The 24,589-nt window shown below is 44.6% G+C and overlaps 1 protein-coding gene and 1 long non-coding RNA gene across 2 annotated transcripts in view; both read right to left on the bottom strand.

Annotated features, from left to right (window-relative positions):
- LOC147112688 (uncharacterized) overlaps nucleotides 1-4,516 on the bottom strand; it is a 44,365-nt gene extending 39,849 nt beyond the window's left edge. The window contains exon 1 of the long non-coding RNA XR_015079448.1: nucleotides 4,157-4,516. This is a non-coding gene — a long non-coding RNA (uncharacterized LOC147112688). The remainder of the gene's footprint in view (nucleotides 1-4,156) is intronic.
- Nucleotides 4,517-12,110: 7,594 nt separating this feature from the next.
- The window catches only part of cenpw (centromere protein W), a 33,898-nt gene continuing 21,419 nt past the window's right edge, over nucleotides 12,111-24,589 (bottom strand). Inside the window, exon 3 of the mRNA XM_085997192.1 lies at nucleotides 12,111-12,949. Within this exon, the coding sequence (XP_085853318.1) occupies nucleotides 12,923-12,949 (27 nt within the window). The 3' untranslated portion in view covers nucleotides 12,111-12,922. The remainder of the gene's footprint in view (nucleotides 12,950-24,589) is intronic.

Here is a 24,589-nt window from a genome sequence, read left to right on the forward strand (position 1 = left end):
AATAGTCCTTGGTCCTCGCCATTACACATTGTTCGTAAGCCGGGCGGTGGATGGCGACCATGCGGCGACTACAGACACCTGAATGAGGCTACCACACCGGATCGGTACCCAATTCCTCACATTCAGGATTTTTCGGCCCATCTGGCAGGGAATTCCATCTTTTCCAAAGTAGACCTCGTCCGAGGCTATCATCAAGTGCCCGTGCATCCTCAGGATGTCCCCAAAACTGCCATCATCACACCTTTCGGGCTCTTTGAGTTCCTTCGTATGCTGTTTGGGCTGAAGAATGCAGCACAAGCCTTCCAACGTCTCATGGATTTCGTGTTGCGCGATCTCCCGTTCATGTTCGTCTACCTAGACGATATCCTTATTGCCAGTAACAGCACGAAAGAACACATTACGCACTTGCGTATCCTTTTTCTCGTCTCAGCCAACATGGCCTTATTATCAACCCGGCCAGTTTGGGTTGCACAGCATTGATTTCCTGGGACACAGAACCACCTCAGAAGGCGCCATCCTGCTGGCCACGAAGGTGGAAGCAGTCACCTCGTTCCCTCTTCCTCAGACCATCAGGGCCCTCCAGGAATTTCAGGGAATGATCAATTTTTATCATCGGTTCATCCCCAAGGCAGCATTGTTGATGCAAACTTTGTACGAGGCCCTCAGAGGTAAATCGGGCAAAGACCCGATCGATTGGACACCCCAGATGGACCAGGCTTTCCTCAACACTAAGAACGCTTTGGCTGCTGCGACCATGTTGGCACATCCCCTTCCGGGCACAACCATTGCCCTTACCACCGACGCATCTGATTATGCCATCGGGGCAGTGCAGGAGCAGTAGGTCGACGGCACATGGCAACCACTGGCTTTCTTCAGCCGCCAATTGCGGAAGAACAAACGCAAGTATAGTACTTTTGATAGGGAGTTGTTGGCATTGTTTCTGGCCATCCGCCATTTTCGCTTCCTACTGGAAGGACGCCCATTCACGGCTTTTGTAGACCACAAGCCACTTACTTTTGCGATGGCCAAGACAGCGGAACCATGGTCGGCGCGGCAACAACGTCATCTTACGTACATATCTGAATTTACAACCGACATACAACATGTCTTGGGCAAAGACAACCTGGTGGCGGATTGTCTCTCCCGCGCCCAGCTCCACGCAGCACACCTGGGAGTCGACTATGTTGGTTTGGCAAAAGAACAGAAGGCAGACCCTGAAGTGCAGGCATACCGGACCGCACCTTCCAGCTTACAAGTGGCTGATGTCAGTTTCCAGGCCGCAGGGACCACACTCCTGTGTGACATCTCGATCGGCGTCCCACGTCCAATCATTCCAGTCGAATGGCGCAGGAGAATTTTCGACACTATCCACGGGTTGTCACACCCTGGCATGAGAGCGTCACAACGACTCATGACAAAGAAATTCATCTGGAAGGGCATGCATCTCGACGTCCGTGACTGGACCAATACCTGCGTGAGTTGCCAGAAGTCCAAGATACAATGCCATGTTAAGGCCCCAGTCGCCACTTTTCCGGTTCCGGAGCGTCGATTCGACCATGTGCACGTGGACCTGGTTTGTCCTCTCCCTTCCTCTCACGGGTACACTCACCTCCTCACCGTGGTAGACCGCGCCACCAGGTGGCCAGAGGCAATTCCTTTGGTTGCCACCACAGCAGCAGACGTCTCCAGAGCCTTCATCTCATCGTGGGTAGCTTGGTTCGGGGTACCGGCTGACATCTTCTCCGACCGGGGGCCTCAATTTACCTCTGAGCTTTGGAATGCCGTAGCTCAAGGTTTGGGCACAAAGCTTCATCGTACCACCGCCTACCATCCACAGGCGAACGGTCTGTGTGAAAGATTCCACAGGTCCCTTAAAGCCGCACTGCGTGCTAGTCTCCGTGGGCCTAGTTGGGTGGACAGGCTCCTTTGGGTGCTGCTAGGTCTTCGCACGGTGCCTAAGGACGACCTGCATTCTTCTTCAGCAGAGCTGGTTTACGGCCAACCACTCAGAGTGCCTGCCGATTTTCTTCCTTCTCACACGGAACCCTGGTCCCCAGCTCAGCAGCTCGTCAGCCACCAGGAAGCGGCTAGGAATTTCATCCCAGTGCCTACGTCGCATCATGACCTGCAGCGCTCCCATGTCCCGGTGGATCTTAAGAGCGCACAATACGTGTTCATTCAGCAGGATGCTCGCAAAAACCCGCTCAAACCGCCTTACACAGGTCCGTTCCGCGTCATCTCGTCAGGTGACAAGTCCTTCACAGTCGACGTCGGCGGTAAGCCTGACCAGATCTCCATCGACCGGTTGAAACCGGCGCATCTGGATCTGAGCGAACCAGTAGTCACCGCTCAGCCGCCTCGTCGTGGTCGTCCACCGTCGACTGCCGGTCCAGTACAGTCACAGTCATCCACTGAGTCGCCAGTGCCCGCCTCACCGGGTCGACCACAGCCGGCCTCTTCTTCTCCTCCGCCTGCGGCGTCATCCTAACCACAGCCAATGGCCAGTTCGTCTTCTAGCGCTCCGTTCCAGCTGCTGGGGTATCGCAGTCGGTCGGACAGCCTCGTCAGATCACCTTCTCGCCTTACCTTCTCTGTTAAAAGCAATTCTGGGGGGGCGCATGTGGCGGAACCACCAGAGGATTACGGACAATTGCATATAATTCCTTTTACAGCAATGTAGTACAGCTGGGGGCTGCACCTTTAATGTATCTGTTAACTGTACTAGGGCTTCTTTCCTGTACTCCGCGTGATGATGGCCCGCCGTCCGTCACGTGATCTCTCAACGGTGGGAAGAACGTGATGACATCATGACATCAGAGCTCGGAACCTTCTAGCAGTAGAGCTCGGAACCTTCTAGCAGTTGAGCTCGGAACCTGCTAGCAGTTGAGCTCGGAACCTACTAGCAGTTGAGCTCGGAACCTTCTAGCAGTTTCCAGAGAGGCTTTCAAGCAGACCAGACCTATTTGCATTGTATCCTACAGTTTCCTGTACAGCTTCATTTGTTCATTAAATTTTATTGTTTTTGATTTTCTGAGTCGATCTCAATTCTTCGGCTAGGAACCCCAGTTCCTACACACGCATATATATACTAGCTGGGGAGCCCCGCGTTGCGAGGGCAATTTTGGGGCGCTTGGTCTCCCTGCCCCTGTGTGTCCCCCCTCTCCCTGTCATGTCCTCTCCCTGTCCTATCCCTCCCTCCCCTCCTCTCCCTCCCCTCCCCTCCTCTCCCTCCCCTCCTCTCCCTCCCGTCTCCCTCCCTCGCCCACCCCCACCCCTCCCCTCCCCCACTCCCCCGCTCCCCTCTGTCTCTCTCGCCGGCCCCTCCCCCTGCCTAGCGCCTGAGGTCCGGAGCTGAGGTCCCCCGCGTATCGCGCGGCTGATGGACGGCCGCTGTGGGCGGGCGGGCGGCGCATGCGCGGTCAGTGCGGGCGGCGCATGCGCGGTCAGTGCAGGCGGCGCGAGCCCCCCGCGATTTCCCGAGGCTCGCCCCCCCGCGATTTCCCGAGGCTCTCCCCCACCCCCCCCGCGATTTCCCGAGGCTCTCCCGCCCCCCCCCCCGCGATTTCCCGAGGCTCGCCCCCCCCCGCGATTTCCCGAGGCTCGCCCCCCCGCCGCGATTTCCCGAGGCTCTCCCCCCCCCCGCGATTTCCCGAGGCTCCCCCACCCGCGATTTCCCGAGGCTCTCCACCGCCCCCCCCGCGATTTCCCGAGGCTCTCCCCCCCGCAATTTCCCGAGGCTCTCCCCCCCCCGCGATTTCCCGAGGCTCTCCCCCCCCCCGTGATTTCCCGAGGCTCTCCCCCCCCCGCGATTTCCCGAGGCTCCCCCACCCGCGATTTCCCGAGGCTCTCCCCCCCCCCCCGCGATTTCCCGAGGCTCTCCCCCCCCCCCGCGATTTCCCGAGGCTCTTCTCCCCCCCCGCGATTTCCCGAGGCGCGCCCCCCCCGCGATTTCCCGAGGCTCTCCACCGCCCCCCCCGCGATTTCCCGAGGCTCTCCCCCCCGCAATTTCCCGAGGCTCTCCCCCCCCCGCGATTTCCCGAGGCTCTCCCCCCCCCGCGATTTCCCGAGGCTCTCCCCCCCCCGCGATTTCCCGAGGCTCTCCTCCCCCACTATTAAATTGTTATTTAATTCCCTAACACATCATTAAAATATTTACCTTAGTTCCCTAACACACAGAAAGTGTGGGGGAAAAAATTGTGAAAAATGAAGATGGCGGCCACTCACCTCGGTTCAGAAGGATAAGGCCCGCCCACACATGCACCGATTGGTCGACCGGTCAGGTCACCGAAGTGTAGGATTGGTCAATCGTCGAGTCACTCGACACTCAACTGTAGGAAGGAACCCGCCGTCCGATTGGCGGACCTCGACGTCACACGGTCGCTAATGAGATGCTAATGAGCGGAACGCTGAACGTTTTTGGGATACCGCGGGCGGGATTTTTGTCCGGCCGAAACGTAAATATGCCTATGACTGGTCCGGAATCGCAAGCTTTCTTTTGAGGCGACGCGCGCGTCGGTACGCTCTGTAACTTTCAAACGTATAGAGAACGGACAGACAGGCAGACATCGGGACAGACAGACATCGGGACAGACAGAAGAGCCGCTTTATATATATAGAAATATATACACACGTCACATGCTGTTCCCAGTACATAAAGGGGAGGTTCATTGATACTGCAGCACCCCATTCTCAGCATTGCTGGCAATGCAGCTGCCTCAACAAGCAGCAGCAGGTCAAGTAGATGGAGCAGGAGGACTGAAGCAGGTATGCTCATGGCAGATCCACCTCGGTCAGGTGGTCAGAGTGATTGAATGCTTCAACAAATGCTACATACCACCAGGTGTACCACAAGCTTCACACACTGCTTAAAGCACCAGACCCCCCAGCACTCACCCACCAACAATTTCTACCTACCAACACTCACACCCACATCTCACACCTTGCACACAATGACAGCTATTCAATTATGGCAGGCACAAGGGTCATTAGTTATTAGAATGAATGTGATATGTGTGATATGTTTATGCATAAAATGCTCGTGCTGTTGGGAAGGATTTAAACTAGTTTGACAGGGGGCTGGGAACCTAAGTGTGGGCCCAGAATGGAGAGAAACAAAGCTGGAAGTGCAAGTTAGAAAAATAGTCAGCAAAACTAGTAGGGAGCAGAAACAAAGGCCAACAGTAAAGAGGGTCAAAGTGCAGAAAAATATTAAACAAGCAAAGTTGAAGGCACTTTATCTAAATGCGCGTAGCATTCGCAACAAGGTGGATGAATTAATGGCACTAATAGGAGTAAATGGGTATGATGTAATTGCCATTACAGAGACATGGTTGCAGGGTAACCAAAGTTGGGAACTGAATGTTCTAGGGTACTCAACATTTAGGAAGGACAGGGAAAAAGGAAAAGGAGGTGGCGTAGCGCTGTTAATAAGGGATGAGATCGGTACAGTAGAGATAAAAGATCTTGGCTTGACAGATCGTGATATAGAACTGGAATCAGTTTGGGTGGAGCTAAGAAATAGCAAAGGGCGGAAAACATTGGTGGTAGTTGTGTATAGGCCACCAAACAGTAATCATAATGTAGAGCACAGTATCAATCAAGAGATTAGAAGTGCATGTAACAAGGGCAATACGGTAATCATGGGGGACTTTAATCTACATATTGACTGGGCAAATCAAATTACCACTAATGGTGTGGAGGACAAATTCTTGGAATGCATGCGAGATGGTTTCCTGGATCGGTATGTGGAGGAACCAACCAGGGAACAGGCTATTCTGGATCTGGTACTGTGTAATGAGAAAGGGCTAATCAATAATCTTGTGGTAAAGGGGCCTTTAGGGACAAGTGACCATAATATGATTGAATTTTACATCAAGTTTGAGAGTGATGTAGTCCAATCTGAAACTAAGATCTTCAATCTAAAGAGGAAACTACAAGGGTATGAGGGACAAATTGGCCATGTTAGATTGGGAGACTACACTAAAAGGAATGAAGGTGAACATACAATGGCTAACATTCAAGGAAATAATGCATAATTTGCAACAAACATATATTCCTCTAGGGCATAAAAACCCAAAAGGAAAAGTGATCCAACCATGGCTAACAAAAGAAATTAAAGCTAGTATTAAGTCAAAGGAGGAAGCTTATAAAGTTGCTAGAAAAAGCGGTCAGCCCGAGGATTGGGATCTTTTTAGAAATCAGCAAAGGGGGACCAAGAAATTGATAAAGAAAGGGAAAATGGAATATGAGCACAAACTAGCAAAAAATATAAAAACGGATTTTAAAAACTTCTATAGTGAAAAGGAAAAGACTGGCAAAGGTAAATGTAGGTCCTTTACAGTCAGAGATGGGAGAATTTATAATGGGGAATGAGGAAATGGAAAAGAAATTAAATAAATACTTTGTTTCTGTCTTCACGGAGGAAGTCACAAAAAACCTCCCAGAAATACGAGAAAACCAAGGATGTGACGAGAATGAGGAACTTAAAGAAATTATTATTAGTAAAAAAAAGTACTAGCAAAATTAATGGGACTAAAAGTCGATAAACCCCAAGGACCGGATGACCATGGAAGAGATGGCCATTGGAATAGTGGACGCATTGGTTGTCATCTTCCAAAATTCTATAGATTCTGGAATGGTTCCTGCAGATTGGAGGATAGCAAATGTAACCCCGCTATTTAAGAAAGGAGGGAGAGAGAAAATGGGGAACTACAGACCTGTTAGCCTCACATCAGTAGTTGGGAAAATGCTAGAATCTATTATAAAGGATGCAATAACTGGGCACTTAGAAACTAATAGTAAGGTTGGGCAGAGTCAACATGGATTTATGAAAGGGAAATCCTGTTTGACAAACCTATTGGAGTTCTTTGAGGATGTAACTAGTGGAGTAGACAAAGGGGAACCAGTAGATGTGGTATATCTGGATTTTCAGAAGGCCTTTGATAAGGTTCCACACAAGAGGTTGGTGAACAAAATTAGGGCACATGGAATTGGGGGTAATATACTACCATGGATTGAGAATTGGTTAACAGACAGAAAACAAAGAGTAGGGAGAAACAGGTCTTTTTCAGGATGGCAGGCTGTGACTCATGGGGTACCACAAGGATCGGTGCTTGGGCCCCAGCTATTCACAATCTATATCAATGATTTGGATGAGGGAACTAAATGTAACATTTCCAAATTTGCTGATGATACAAAGCTAGGTGGCAGTGTCAGTTGCGAAGAGGATGTGAAGAGGCTTCAAGGAGATCTCAACAGGCTCAGTGAGTGGGCGAGAACATGGCAGATGGAATATAATATGGATAAATGTGAAGTTATCCACTTTGGTAGAAAAAACAGAAAGGCAGAGTATTTTCTAAATGGTGAAAGATTGGGGAATGCAGATGCTCAAAAGGGACCTGGGTGTCCTTGTAGATGAGTCACTGAAAGTGAATGTGCAGGTGCAGCAAGCCATTAGGAAGGCAAATGGTATGCTGGCCTTCATTACAAGAGGATTTGAGTGCAGGAGTAAAGAAGTCCTACTCCAATTATATAAGGCCTTGGTGAGACCACAGCTGGAGTACTGTGTACAATTTTGGTCTCCTTACCTAAGGAAGGATATACTTGCCATAAAGGGAGTGCAACAAAGGTTCACGAGATTGATTCCTGGGATGGCAGGACTGTTGTATGAGAAGAGATTGAGTAAACTAGGCCTGGTATTCTCTTGAATTCAGAAGAATGAGAGGGGATCTCATTGAAGCCAACAAAACTATTACAGGGCTTGATAGGATGGATACTGGGAGAATGTTTCCCTTGGTTGGGGAGTCTAGAACCAGGAGTCACTGCCTCAGGATAAAGGGTAGGCCATTCAGGACTGAGATGAGAAGAAATTTCTTCACACAGAGGGTGGTGAATCTTTGGAATTCTCTACCCCAGAGGGCTGTGGAGGCTCAGTCATTGGGTATATTCAAAACCGAAGTCGATAGATTTCTGACTAGTAAGGGCATCAAGGGATATGGCGATAAGGCCGGTGAATGGAGTTGAGGCAGAAGATCAGCCATGATCTCATTGAATGGCGGAGCAGGCTCGAAGGGCCAAATGGTCTACTCCTGCTCCTATTTCTTATGTTCTTATTAATGGAGTTTGCAATACTTTGTGGTCTCTCTCATTTCACCTTTGCACCCAGGCAGATGCTGTGATATGGCATGAGACAGGGATGGTATGATGGGGATGTGGTGAGCAAAAATGATCTGGAGTTTTAAGTCATCCCGGTGTGAGGCTGGAGGTCTGTTTGGAGGAGGTGGCAGAGTTCTGTGACCACCACCTTGGTGATGCGGAGCCATCTAATACACTGCTCCTCACTTAATTGAAGGTAGAAAAAGTGCTGTTGGAATAGCCTCGGAGGATAAGGCCTCCTGGTGAGAGCCCCAATATCCATCCACGTACATATTCCCGTATTTCTCACTGCCTACGCTCCCTTTGTTGTAGAATCTTTGAACAATAAATGTAACTACTTTGTAGTATAAATGTTGCTACTTTATGGTTGCCAGAAGACTGCTGATACAAAAGAAGCTTGCAATTACTCATAGAAACTGTTCCAGTGGGTGAAACTGACAAGAAACCACTGAAACTAACCTGACCTAACAGATGGGAGTGATTAATGCTGATGCTTTTAAATGACGTCGCTGGAGCCGGCATCCTGGAACTCCCTGTCGCTGTCTGGTCGAGGCGCTAAGATAAGTTGCGACAATCAATTTTGCAGATCGGGTGGCCGGTGAGCGTTACACGCTCACTGACGTCACGATCTGCCTGGTGTTGAAGTCGCTGGCAGTACCCCGTACTGGCGACGCAACGGGGGGGGGGGGGAGGTGGTGAAAATTTGCCGTGCGGCGCTGGATTTGCCTCACCCTGGCGATATTGCATCAGCGCCCTGTTACCACCATCTGCTGGCGCTAATGGGAGGCGCTAATGTACTGAATTTTTCCCCCAAAGGTTTGGACAGACACAGCTGAAAACAGTTATCAGGACTTCCTGGCTTTGAATAACTGCCAGCCACATTTGAAAATAACTGGCTGTCATAGTGTGCTTGTTTGAATGTAATTTGGCTTCTCCCTCAAGAAGTGTAAATAACCAACGGAACTTGCAACATTTGTACCGGGTCAGGCTCAGGATATGATTTTGACAAGCTATATTTTTTTCAAACTCCTTTTGAGTAATGACTAAATAAAAGGAACCTCTCCAAAGCTAAAAGAGAGAAGGGTTATATTTTTGTCACAATAATTGTATCTAAATGTAACAGTATCCAACTTATATTGACCGTTCTTAGGCTCAGTATATAAAAAAGCTGAAAGTATGGACTTGTAGGATAAATTCACTGATCCTGCACTCCCAGCTGGGGCTGTGCTCAATTGGGAGTGCAAGATTGGCAAATTTATCCCTATGCTCCCATAAATTATGATGTCATCTCCTAATGCTATACCTCTTAGTTCTTGCCTAAAGGCATAAATGTATATGTTTAAGTGTTAAATACATAAATAGAAGTGTGGCAAATAAATAAAGATCAACGATGAGACTCAATGATTCTTCATAAAGCACTGAGCTCTATCATGTGTACTTATAACACATGTTGCCTGATATTAAAAATATATTTAAAGTAAAGTCTAGCAGAATACTTCCTTTACAAACTACTCAACCTCATCTCTCTTTTCAAAAAGAATTCTTACCTGACTATTTTTTAGGAGGTGATATCTGGATTTTTGCACCCTCTTTTCCCCTAAATGGAGACCTATCTCAGGTCTCTGCTTCCCTTCAGAGCCTCTTGGAGTAGCTCCATTCATTTCAATGAAAACCTGTGGTTTAGATTGCCCGTGGGTGGTGGGAATAATGCAGCAGTTGGTTCCAATCCCAAAAAAACCTATATTGGCTGAGAACTGCTGGTTCTCACCTGGTAGTGGCTTTTCCATCTTAATAAGGAAAGAAACTGAAAGCATGGAGAAGACAATGATTCTATTGCTATAATAAAGTAGATACTCAGACCATACCAAGTTATATTTCTACAGCATTTAGTTTCCTTAACTCAAATTCAACTTAGGCTGAGAACAGCATAACTCATTTTATATGTGAATTGCATCTACCTCCACCTATTGGCTTAAATATGCAGTTTTATTAAGAGTTCATAAAGGTGAACTCAATCTAATGATTCAACCAAGGCCCATACTTCCTGAATTATATATATAAATAATCCTACACTCAAATTTGTTAGATTTAAGTTACTCAACAAGGTCAATATTTATCTTGTACCACCAGAAAAGTGATCAAGTAAACAATCAGCTTGACTTCAGATGTACCAGACCCTGACTATACTACAATCTGAAATGCAGGTGGCCCTCCAGCACCCTCCCCGCCCAAAATTGTAATAACTGTTTAAAACCAATAGAAAAACTAAGGCCTAGAAATTGTCTGCTTACCGCCACCCATTCGCACGCTGTCCTTGCGAAAAATGGCGCCCTGACCTAGACTATTTCCAGCATTTTATGCTGTCATTTCAGATTTAGAGCATCCGCTCGCAGAGAAAGATGCAGAGGAGGATGAAGCAGAAGGATGCAACCCAGACAGCCCCTTTCTGGCTGGAATGGAATCATCCACCTGTGGTACCAGTGACCACAACCCCAATTCCCCTTTCAGCATTTGTCCCACACCTTACCGTCCCTCTGTTACTGACCATCTCAGTATCCTCTTGGTCACGATGGTGAAAAAGCCACCACAAAGCAAACTTTCCAATCCAACTTTATACATCTATCCAGCCAATGACATCAAGAAATCAACTCATCACCCTTATGCATGCCCTTAGAGACGGTCTTGTGTATATGCCTTTGCCTATCCTACTGATGTTATGCAGTACCCTCATGACTGCAGCATGGCTGGTGGAAGGCTGCTGACTTTGTGGGGGGGGCACTGCAGATGGCCTTGATGGTAGCTGAGTGTGTGAAATCAAGTGACGTCGTTCCTTCTTCACTATCCTCTCCCTCTTGGTCACTGGCTGGGCAGGCTGCAGTTCCTGGGTGTGTGAAATGAGGAAGGCACAAGGATAGAGTTATGGTGAGGAAGGAAGGACAGGAAAGCAATAGGTTCATGCATGGTGGATAACATAGGATACAAGATGCTGGTATCCTCTTCAGCCCTGTCACTGGCCAAGGATGGCCAGCACTGTCTCCTCCAAGGGGATGAGGTGATGCTAGAAATGGGAGGTGCGCCTCATGTTTGGTAGATTGTTGGTAGCTGAGTGATGGGGAGGGGTGGCAGGGGGAGAGGTTATGCATTGAGAATGGTGATGCTAGTGGTGCAATTGGTAGGAGATGGCTTTTAAAGATGCATTCACTGACCTTAACCACTGGTCTGAAGTCAGGAAGCTTCTTCGGGCACTGGAACCAGGTGGTGGGGGCGACACTGCTGGCAGTGACGGCCTTGGTGATGTGGTTCCACATCCTTCTTTCTGGAGGGCCTCCTGGCCCCGGTGGGTAGAGGACCTCTCGTGCACAAAGCTGGAGTGCTGCATGCGAGACCCTGGGTGCCGCTTCCTTGGTTTGATGAGCCATTTGCGTTGGTGCTGAAGCACTTTGCCCATTTTTTTTTTTTTTTTTTAAGGTGCGGAAGGCAATTCAGTTTTAAGAGCTGAAGACTCGAATTTTGGGAATTCTTTTTAATGTTAATTTTTTTTCCAGAAGGCAGCTGAGCTCCAAGTGCTAAAAACTGCCTATTTTTACATCATTTTAATTTTTTTCATTTCAGAAGGCAGTGCCCCTCTAAGAGAGCGAACTGCTTTCTAAAATGACAGCCTTGCTTTCAGAGCAGGCTGCTCTAGCTGCAATGACGCTTTGGCCATACTACATTGGGGCCTCCTGCCAGGATGAACGCCACCAGGATGGCATTGCACAGTGAGTTAGCGCTGGGCTAATGTTGATTAGTCCCCAGTTTTTTCGGTCCTGCCATTGTCACCATTTTCTGCGGCCGTTAACGCCTGGCTGTGGTGGCACTGGCAGCTTTTGTGGCGGTCACTAATTTCTAAACCTAAAACTCTTTGCATTACGTCTGAACTAGATTGATTGATTTTTTTTAATGATTTCAAAATAAAGTAGCTGAAAATAACTTTATTTGGAAAAATGTTTAGGGAGGCAGTGCAAAATTTTGTTTGCCTAACTCCAGATTGCTTCTAAATCCATACATTACAGATTTCACTATTTCCTCTTGCTCTCTGTTCTAACAAAATAAGTATTACACAGCAGTGTTTAATGAATAAAAAGTACAATACTTTTTTTAAAATTACAGACATGAATCAATAAACTGTATTTTATGTATAACAAGCTTTATTTACAGCCAAGTTAAAACATACTGATCTTTAATCATTTTTCCTTTCTGTAATATAGTACATCTAAAGCAACATGAATCCAACAATCAGCCAAGAAGCTTCTTGGGCTGAAATATAAATTATTCAAAAGCCCAGATAGTCCAAAAGAATACAAAACATAAGCATTCTATTTTTGTAAAAGTATCAATACTATGTAGTACAGCACTTTCAAAAAGACTGACATGTCATAGTAAAATACTGTAATTCACTCATGAAATAGTAAATTGAAAGAAGATGCCACAAAAAGTAGAACTATTTCAGCAAGAAACTGAGACAAGTTATCGGGGGTAGGCGGGAATGTGGAGTAATCGGATCAGCCATGACCTTATTGAATGGCGGAGCAGGCTTGAAGGGCCGAGTGGCCTACTCCGGCTCCTAATTCGTATGTATGGTCGTATGCAAGGAAACATTTGTCTCTTGAAAGAAAAAACTCAACTGATTTCCCTTTCCTTGATTACATGCAACTCAGTATTTCAGTTAGCAATGGTTTATCAAATACAGAAAATAAAATGTTGCTATATGCAGTGTTGCTTCTCTTCTTCAGCCTCTACTCTTCTTCAGAACAGCCTGTGAATTAAAAACAGAAACACACTCAACTACTGAAAGGATTTTGTATGTTTTATGATCTATCATGATGCTTTGTACACAATGATCTGAGAACAGGTTGTCATGTCTTAATTATAACTCAGGAGGTCACAGCAAATATTTCTACAAGAGTAAATTTTATTTAGTTGGAAAACTATCAAAGGAGCATTACAACCGTCTAGGACCATGTATACAAGAATCATACACAAATATTTTAATCAGGAAAATTGCTATTTTACCCATAACCATTTTATTTTCTACATATTAAGTATATTTGCTTTAAAATGTTTTTAATAAATATGATGGATATGCTTTTGCAAGATGCAAGGTTGAAAGTGCAATTTTAGTAATAGACAAATTAAAAAATTGGCTTTGCCTAGATTTATCATCACTCTTTTCCCCCTCCCTTCCAATAAAGCCAATACATCAAAGAAACTAGCGTCTACGCCTAGCTTTGGCAAAATTCTATAATTTGGCTGGGGCCACGGTGTTTGCACCCACCACTCTTGTAAGGTACAGATTAATATCTGCTTCCCAGAGGTCAATGCACAAAACTTGTTGGTTTCATTTAAAACAATCTACAATATTCGGATGAATAAATTCCATTCTGCTTCAGTAAAACAATCCAAACTCATCTTGCATTGTAGTATCATGTTTAGGCATATTTTCAAAAATACAAGTTCAGATTATTTACTCCTGTGTAAAGGAGAAAATAAAGCTTTTTTCCTCTGTCCTCTGCACCCGGGCACCAGGCAGAAAAACCATACCCTGAATGTGCTCTACTTACAATGAACTGAACTTGCCTGCATTTCCAGGTTCAGGTAATTTACACAGGCCAAATACCACTCCCTGGCAGAGCCCAGTGTCTGGAAGTGGGGGAGGAATGTCCACCGCTGCTGTAGACCTCTTACGCCTGCAGTAGCAGGAATGAACAGTAGAAATTTACAGCACAGAAGGAGGTAATTCAACCCACTGTCTCTATCCCGGTTCTTTGTTAGAGTAATCATTAATGAATCCCACTGCTCTACTTTCACCCCACAACTTATCTTCAACTTCAAATATTTATTTACTCTGCCCTTAAAATGTGCAAAATTCTCCATCTCAACCCTGTGGCAAATATTGCATGCGCTAACAACTCCTCACAAAGAAACTTGTTCCAACTTTCCCCCCCCCCCCACTCTCTCCCCTATAAAACAACAACTTACATTTATATAGCGCATTTAACATAATAAAATGTCCCAAGGCACATCACAGGAGCATTATCAGACAAAATTTGACAACAAGGCACATAAAATATTTGGACAGAATACCAAAAGCTTGGTTGAAGAGATTTTTTTTTTTTTTTTTTAAGGAGCGACTTAAAAAAAGGGGAGAGGTAGAGGCAGAGAAGCAAAGAGGTTTAGGGAGGGAATTCCAGAACTAGGGCATAGACAGCTGAATGCACAGCCACCAACAGTGGAGCGAAGGAACTCAGCGATGCACAAGAGGTCATAATTGGAGGAGCGCAGAGATCTTGGAGGGTTGCAACGTTGGAGTAGGTTACAGAGATAGGGAGGGGAAAGACCATGGAGGGACTTGAACAACTCCCCAACAGAGCAGTGTTGTCAATAGAAATCGATGACTAACCACAAATGTGGCTATAGTGACATCATTCTAGCCACATGCACTAATTTTAGTAGCGAATGTCTTGCATACACTCACACAATGTAGGTAAATGTACTTCACGTGCATATTTACTTAACATCTACCACCATTTAGTAACCAAGGAAGTAAAGCATTCAATGATCAAATAAACAGCATATTCTGCTTTTCATTTTACCCTTTTATCAACACTCAAAAAGTACCCATGTATACACGGTGAAAACAGTGCCCACCGCTCATAGCGAGCATATTGATGTTAACGTGATTTGCGCACTATAAGCATTGGATGGGGGGGGGGGGGGAAAGAGGAGGAGGAGGAGGAGGAGGAGGAGGAGAAGAGAGAGAGAGAGAGAGAGAGAGAGAGAGAGAGAGAGAAAGAGAAATTCAATCTTTTTTTTTAAAAGTTTCATGGTCCCGTAATTCATTTCTTTCTTGCTGCTCCACCTTCCACTCCATAAAAGACCACTAGACATTGAAACATTTAAACTGAAGTACAATCCCTACGGCTTATCTCAGGTGCATTTGTGTTAATGTAGTTTGCCTGCAATGAGGTGGACAGTAAAAAGCATAGGGTTTCTCAAACATCAAGTTGACATTTAAAATGCACTCAGTGAACAAAGTAAACCAGTAGGTTTCACCGACTTTATTTAAGATACACTTGCTTTGTTTGCACTGTGGAAGCCAAGCAGCGCATCAATCTAGGTTAGGTCATTGATTTCCTCTTTCTGGAACCAGACACCAATAACAGGATTAAGAAGCAACAACAATTGCACCATAACAAGGTGCGAACAGCTGATCGAACGGCTAAGTCTACCCGAAATAGCCGAAGCGCTTAACCTGGTACAAGTAGTACATTTGGCACTGACATTTATGGAAATGGCAAATGGCTAGCGTTAATTGCCCCGGAGACAGTTGCCCGCAATAACTGTGTAAGTGGTGGGGGCTCTATTTTTAAGACAGGAATCTTGTAACACATTTGCAATAGCACTTAAATCTTCTCCAAATGTTATTTGTAGTGTGTAACCCTTAATAACGTTTTTACAAACTTGGATGTCCCTGACATGCAGCACAAAGTTAGTTATCTATCATAAGGGCTTTCTCAAATGCAGAGCAGCATCCACATCATGCAAATGTCCAGCTTGTCAATGAGTAAAGACCCCCCAAAATACAGTTCTTTTGTGAATTTTTTTCTGTTGATAAATGTCCTTGTGATTTTCCCTTTTTTTAAAAACATAATGGCACCTTCTTATGGCTGCTACATAATTCCTTTTGTCAATCATGAAGTACAATAATGCTATACAAATTCTGACCCATAAGAGGGGGCCAAAGCAGCTGGATGGGAAACAGCTTGGTACAGCAAGGCAGTTTTCATTAAAAGAAAACAGTGCAGTATGACACATAATCTTAAATTTATTCTTCATTACAGCATCCTCCTCATAGCTAGTCTGATCCATTTGGCAAGATAATACTAGTCCGCTTGCTCCAAAATGCAACACCTCCTGTCAGAATGAATCTATCAAACTGGGTGATGATCTTTGGCTGATAGACCTAATCAACCATGTTTGGTGAAAGTATGAAGGTAACTTCAAGTAGTAGTCCTGCAGCTGTTGTGTAATGTAACCAACGATATAACAGTAAATCTAGAGGAAGCTTTTGCCCAAGCTTTCTTGCCAGCAAGACAATGCAGAATATGTTCAACAAGTAATTTTGCTAATCTTTAGAAAGAGAGTCTAAAACTATGAGACATATACAGGCGAAAAGGTTACCCGAATCCAATTCAGATTTACAAAGGTTTATAGAAAGAGACTACTACAAATAAAATTTTGATATGACTGTAGAAAGAAACTTAGGTTAAAGAACACCCTGACAATCACACTAGATTATGCAGTTGGTTGAGAACCAATGACAGGAGCTTGCTGATGCATTACTGAAAAAATATTCTACAAGAAAATCTCAAAATTGGTAGACATTTGAAACAACTTCAGGAACAAGAACTGAAAATTGATCTCCTTTGTGTGGGAATGCAGGAAGGGACAGCAGCCAGGTGAGGTACCTTTATATGGCAGAGCTGTATGGTAGTACTCTACTCTCACAAATTATATAGCCATGCTAAAAATGTTTGAAACCATTTTGTTACCGTTCTCCCACTAACAAACTGTGCGTACTCCTGCAGTCTCTGCATTATATAACATTTTACTTTTAAAAAGTGCTTTTGAAATAATTTCTGTAAACTTTACTTAGGTTTTGAAATAACACTTTTAAGTCAGGAATTATTCAGTATTACAGATTTCAAAAATACCATTCACAATATTTGAAAATGGGTATCTCTATAACTAGTATCTGTTTTTTAATTTTAATCCATAGTAATATTATGTCTGTAAACATGCCTTGAAACAATGATTGTACCATACTTCATATTTAATTTTTATTCCAGATATTTATGTAACATATCTCTAATGTAACTTAAATTTTGGGGTAAATGTATGATCCAAATTACCTGGAACACAAAAAAGGAAAGTTAGACTTTTTAATAAGATTTTTATATTCTAAAGTTACCATAAATTGCAATGCAAGATAAATGAATCACCAAAAACAACATTTGTAACTACAGTTTACATAATCAAAAGCAGTGCTCAGGTTTGAGAGTATCTTGAGTCACTTACCGCATACTGTTCAGGGCTACTAACCGTACTTCATAAATTCAAATTCAAAGGTTACAACAATTATAGACACCCAGAGGGTATTTCAAGAGGATTCTGAACTAATTAATTCCTTAAGTGTCTGGTTCAAAATACCCCTTGAAGGATAAATCAAAAAATGGAAATTAGAGCACTGAATCTGTATAAAAATGTGCACCCCTGGTAGTCACCTGTTCTTAGCTCCCCTACACAACTTCATCTGGGTTACATTACTTCTGTTACTAGCTTAACTGACTGATTAGTTAACCACTTATTCCTCTTTTAATAAGAAAAATGTTAACTTAACTGGACCAGCCACATAAATACTGTGGCTACAAGAGCAGGTCAGAGGCAGGTATTCTGTGGAGAGTGTCTCACCACACCTGACTCCCCAAAGCCTTTCCACTATCTACAAGGCACAAATCAGGAATGCGATGGAACACCATCCAGTACAAAGCAGCCCACTTGATTGGCCACCCCATCCACCACCTTAAACATTCGCTCCCTCCACCACTGGCACACCATGGCTGCAGTGTACACCATCTACAAGATGCACTGCAGCAACTGGCCCAGGCTTCTTCGACAGCACCTCTCAAACCCACAACCTCTACCACCTAGAAGGTCAAGGGCAGCAGGCACATGGGAACACCACCACCTCAAAGTTCCCCTCCAAGTCACACACCACCCTGACTTAGAAATATATTGGCGTTCCTTCATAGTCGCTGGGTCAAAATCCTGGAACTCCCTCCTTAACAGCGCTATGGGTGTACCTTCACCACACGGACTGCAGCAGTTCAAGGCAGCAGCTCACCACAACCTTCAAGGGCAATTAGGGATGGGAAATAAATGTTGGCCTGGCCAGCGACACCCACATCCCAGTAACGAATAAAAAAAGTGTGTGAGGTATTTAAACTAGCCAAATGTATTTCTTCAACCATGTGGAGTCCAAGTATTTATTTTACACTTATTATTCAGCCATGACCTGCTTTTGACAGTAATTCTGGACAATGGCCTGGTTTTCTTCCAAGTTTTTAATAACAGCACCATGCATGATGGCTGTTTACTACTATTTATACTGGCACTAGCACAGCTCGTTAAGGCAGTCAGACATGATAAGGGCATTAAGATACTGACTGGGATCAAGCACAAGATCATGATGTACAGAGATGATACTGAGATCAATGTTTTTATAAAAATCTTCAATACCAAATATTCTAGTACAAAAATCAACCAGGCAAACTCTGAACTAAAGGAGAAGATTTTACAAGTACTTTGCAAAGCAATCCTCCATCTGTCTAATTTAACCTTACTTACAGAATAAATTACCTAGAAACATGCCACCTTCATTTGGTCTTGCAAAAATTCAGTTTTTAAAATGAACAGCACAAAGTATTGCACACTGGTGCTAATGCAATTTGCCCGGTGTACGTTCAACGGTTTAAACCTTGAAGTGCTCTGACTATACCTGAACTATCCTGCACTAATCAGGGACATGGGAGGTGCTGTTGGAACTCGGCGCTCTAGAATTCCAACCCACTCAAACTTTTTTCTGGTACAATGTACTCCATTGTTATTGTATCCTGCTCTGCACGATTCTCACAATGGCAAAGAATCGCAAACTCCTCCCCTTACGCTTCCACACTGGTTCTGTCCACAGAGATCAATCAACTTTGCCCAGTTTCTTGTCAGCTGAATTTCTCTTGTGGCTCCATAACCGAGAAGTATAATAGGTAACTGCACCATAAAAAGGTGCAAACTGTTCATGGAACACCCATGTCTGCCCAAAATAGCTAGCGCGCTTAACATGCTGCAAGCGCAACTTTGTAATCAACGGTAATGGCAAATGGTTAGCACTATTTACCCAATTTAACCAACTGCCCAATTTAAACAAGGCAGTTTAAACGGTGGGGATTGTATATGGAACGATCAATGTCACATAATCATGTTCTTATGTTCTAACAAAGATTATTGAAACGGTTTTCCCATCAAACCTTGAAGCACAATTTTATCAAGTAACAGAGTAAAAACTCAATAGTAATAAATTGATTGAAGTAAGTCAGAGGTTATCAAACACGATAAACTTACAAACTACAACTCTTCGTTTAAAAAGATACAGCTCATCTAAAGACTCATTCTATGTAGCTGAACCATACTGACCCAGAAGGTTCCAGGTTTGTTTCCTGATCTGTAATGAGTTAGTTGATCTCAGGTGGGGTGATAGTCAAAATGTTATAATGAGCATCAGTGCTCTTAAGGTAGACAAGGGAAAATCAGCCATGATTCCTGCTCCTGATGACCTTTCAATAACCTGTGCTGGAAAGTGTGAATGCGTGAACTTAAGGTGAAAGAGATTTAAGTTCACAGAAATGCACAAGTTTAAAAGACAGACACTACCTTTCTCAGAACCAAACTGAAGTTCCAAATCAGACCAACCAGAGGCATGAAACATTTTTTTGGCATGCGTCATAAACTGGGACACCATGGGTGTTTCCTTGCCCTGCCCCAAGAGCAAATAATTGCATCTGGAAGTTCAATAAAACTGCCAGCATACCAGTGGACCAAAGTTCTAATAATGGCACTGGTGGACAAAATACTTCCAACTATTATTGTGATCCTTGCCTGGAAACCAATGTTGTCTTACTGTTAGAATTGTAGTTCCTTTATGCTAGTCCTTTCACATTGTCAGTCAGAAACTGGGATACAGTTAAGCCTGTTGATACCAAAAGGCTGGACAATGGAGAACACTTACTGCCGTCATCACCCCCTATTCAAAAAACCCAACCTTGACCTTTCTGTCTTCATTAACTACTGCCCCATCGCCAATCTTCCTTTCTCTCCTAGGTTCTTTGATCGCCTCCCAACTCAGTGCCCGTCTCGCCAACAACTCCCCGTTTGAATCCCTGAATTTCCTTTTCATCATTTACATGCTGCCCCTTGGTGATGTCATCTGCAGACATGGGGTCAGTTTTCTTGATGACATCCAGCCCTATCTCTCCACGATCCCTCTCAATTCTTCCACTACTTCGGTGCTGCCAGATAGTTTGTTTGACATTTAGGTCTGGATGAGAAAGACAGGCAGGCTTGCATTTATATAGCACCTTTCATGACCACCAGGTGTCCCAAAGCGCTTAACAGCCAATGAACTACTTCTTGAAGTGTAGTTACTGTTGTAGGAAACGTGGTAGCCAATTTGCACACAGCAAGCTCCCACAAACAGATATGTGATAATGACCAGATAATCTGTTTTAGATGTTGATTGAGGGATAAATATTGGCTAGAACACCAGGGATAACTCGCCTGCTCTTCTTCAAAATAATGCCATAGGATCTTTTACATCCACCTGAGAGAGCAGACGGGGCCTCGGTTATCGTCTCATCCGAAAAACAGCACCTCTGATCAATGCAGTACGCCCTCAGTACTGCATTGGAGTGTCAGCCTAAATTTTTGTGCATGTTATTGGACTAGTAATCCAGAGGCCTGGACTAATGATCTGGAAACACAAGTTCAAATCCCACCATGGCAACTGGGGAATTTAAATTCAGTTAATTAAATAAATCTGGAATTTAAAAAAAGGCTAGTATCATGAAACAACTGGATTGTCGTAAAAACCCATCTGGTTCACCAATGTCCTTTAGGGAAGGAATTCTGCCATCCTTACCTGGTCTGGTCTGGTCTATATGCGACTCCAGACCCACAGCAATGTGGTTGACTCTTAACTGCCCTCTGAAATGGCAGCTCACCACCACCTTCTCAAGGGCAATTAAGGATAGGCAATAAATGCTGGCCTTGTCAGCGACGCCCAGATCCTGTGAATGAATAAAAAGTCTCTGGAGTGCGACATGAACCCACAACCTTCTGACTCAGAGGTTAGTGCTATCAATTGAGCCACGACTGACACTATAATTTTTTCCAGCTAAACAATGGGAAGTCCAAGGCCATCATCTTCAGCTCCCGTCGTAAACACCATACCCGCTACCAACTCAATCCCCCTCCATGGCTAGTATTTCACGCTGTCCGCAACACCAGTGCCGTTTGACCCCAAGCTGCACCTCTGATCCCATATCCTCTCCACAGAAAAGCTACCTACTTCCACCTATAACATCGACCACCTCTGCTCCTACCTCAGCCAACCTGCAATGAAGCACTCGTACATGACTTTTTGTCACCTTCAGATTCAACTATTCCAATACCATCCTGATCAGACTCCCATCTTCCACAAATCTCAGTTCTTTCATAACTCTGCGCCATGTAGCTTATCCCACACCAATCAGCTCATCATCCAGGTCCACACTAACCTACACTGGCATCCAGTCCCTCAATGACTCATTTAAAATAGTCACACTTGTGTTTTAATTTCTCCATGGCCTTGCCTCTCCCCATCTCTGTAACCTCCTCCAGCCCTACAACTTGCCCCCCCCCCTCCAAATCTCAGTTCCTCGCACTCTAGCCTTTTGTGCAGCTCCCTTCCTTCACCTCAGTATTGTCAGCTGATGGCACAGCCACCTAGGTCATACTCTTTGGCATTACCTCCCTTAAATCTTCTGCTTTTCCACCTTCCACTGTTTGTTTAAAAGCCTCCTTAATACCACCCCGCTGAGTAAGCTTATAACCATTTCTCCCGTTATCTTAGTTTTCTTCCCACCTCGGGTAGGCGGGTCCCAGTGCGGGGCGGGTACCCGCCTCCTTTGAAACTTACATGGAGGCGGGTTGGGGGCGGGATGGGACCCCCAAATTTGGGACTTTAACCCCCCCGCACGCCTCCAATCCCGACTCCACGGGTCAATGAAAATCGACCCCATAGTTTTCACAGCGAGATCAATTTTCCCACATTCTTTGACAGACTGACACACAGACACAGACAGAGAGGAGAGAGAATGAGAGAAGAAATGGCAAGGGAGAGGGAAACCTCTTAAAAATGTGAGATGATAGAGTACATGGCCCAAGTTGTGGATTAAGGGTTCTACCCCCAAAGGGAATGCCTACCTTTTGACATGGGAGCAGGAGGCTCCCAGACATCTGCTTTAGCTAAACCCCTAATGGAGTGTGAATGAAATAGAACGGCACCTAGACTTTCTGGGATCACAAGCAGCCATCTTTTCACTGCAGTACGCAATAGTGCACAGTTTACATAACAATCCACTACAGAAATATTATATATATATATTTTTTTTTCAATCCACTCAGGTAACACAGGCAAAATATAACTTGCGAACTGCCTTTTCAAATTTATTTTCACCTAAGGAAAGCTGTATGCGTTTTTAATCCATCTGCATCCTAACAGCCACAAGTAATCAGTTAACAAACCTTTAAAAAATCTCTTCCCCTGCCAGTCTGCTTTCATTTGCCTTTCAGCACTTTACCCTTGAGGAACTAAAACCACTGCTTTTTTTGATATATATTAATGACTTGGGCTTGGGTGTACAGGGCACAATTTCAAAATTTGTAGATGACACAAAACTTGGAAGTATAGTGAACAGTGAGGAGGAGAGTGATAGACTTCAGGAAGACATAGACAGGCTGGTGAAATGGGCGGACACGTGGCAGATGAAATTTAACGCAGAAAAATACGAAGTGATACATTTTGATAGAATGAGGAGAGGAAATATAAACTAAAGGGTACAATCCTAAAGGGGGTGTCTGAACAGAGAGACCTAGGAGTTTATGTGCACAAATCGTTGAAGGTGGCAGGGCATGTTGAGAAAGCAGCTACAAAAGCTATGGGGATCCTGGGCTTCATGAATAGAAGTATAGAGTACAAAAGTGTGGAAATGATGATGAACTTTTATAAAACACTGGTCTGACCTCAACTGAAGTACCGTGTCCAATTCTGGGCACCACAATTTAGGAAGGATGTGAAGGCCTTAGAGAGGATGCAGAAAAGATTTACAAGAATGGTTCCAGGGATGAGGGACTTCAGTTATGTGGATAGACTGGAGAAGCTGGGGTTGTTCTCCTTAGAGCAGAGAAGGTTGAGAGGAGATTTGACAGAGGTGTTCAAAATCATGAGGGGTCAAGAGAGAAACTGTTCCCATTGACGGAATAGTCGAGAACCAGAGAACACAGATTTAAGGTGATTGGCAGAAGAACCAAAGGTGACAAGAGGAAAAGCTTTTTTACACAACAAGTGGTTAGGATCTGGAATGCACTGCCCAAGAGGATGGTGGAGGCAGATTCAATCGTGGCTTTCAAAAGGGAATTGGATAAGTACCTGAAGGAAACAAATTTGCAGGGCTACGGGGAAAGGGCGGGGGAGTGGGACTAGCTGAAGTGCTCTTGCAGAGAGCCAGCACGGGCTCGATGGGCTGAATGGCCTCCTCTGCTGTAACCATTCTATGATTTTATGAATGCTTAACATGTATATTACAATGTTGAGCATAAATTTACAACGATACCAATCCTCACAAGTTTACGCACTTCTCTGAATTTACACTTTATTTCATCAGGAAAATATTCCAACTGATCCCACAAGTTGGCCTGCTTTGCCTCCCACTCCTGTTCAAAACTCTGTCTACCCAAGAGTGGAAGAGTACTTCGAAGCTAAGCTGGAACTCAACAGGTTGCTCGGAGCAAAAAACAAAATCAAGTTTCAACATCTTTGTAGCCAAGACTGCTTACTGGTAAATGAATCAGTAATATTGAGCTATTAGGGTCACTTAGGAGCAAAGAACAACATTTCCATACCGTATTACAAGACAGCACAGGCAGGCATCATGACAGAGAGTTACTGGGAATGATCCATGCATCAATGCACTTTTAAACCAAAAATAAGTATAAATTGGTGGGCCAACCAGATTCAATTTGACCATCGTAGACTGCAACGCTGGTGTTGACTGAAGAAAAGCCTAAGAATTTTGCAAGTTAACTATAGAGGCAGAAACCCTCATCACATTTTGGATATGCACTTGAAGTGCCGTAACCTACAAGGCTACGGGCCAAGTGTTGGAAAGTGGGATTAGGGTGGATAACTCTGTCGGCTGGCACGGACAAGATGGGCCGAATAACCACCTTCTGTGCTGTAAATTTCTATGATAGAGAATCACAGAAATGATGCACAGGAGGCCATTCATCCCGTACTGCCTGTGCAGGCTTTAGCTCAACTGCAGCTTCCGGAGAAACTAGTTCAAAGGAAACTCCCCTCTGCAACTGTTTCATAGTCATGCCAATGTTTTCACGAATATTAGCAAATAGAAGAAAACATAACTGCAGGAAGTTTAGTCAAATAAACAAAATTATCTTTCAGTTCAAGAAAACAGTATTGAGTTAATGATGTTTAGGTTCTTTTCCCATTAAACAAATGTTGTCA

This window comes from Somniosus microcephalus, chromosome 9 (assembly GCF_052327205.1).
Source record: "Somniosus microcephalus isolate GS21.2 chromosome 9, FLI_Smic_1.0, whole genome shotgun sequence".
Classification (NCBI taxonomy): domain Eukaryota; kingdom Metazoa; phylum Chordata; class Chondrichthyes; order Squaliformes; family Somniosidae; genus Somniosus; species Somniosus microcephalus.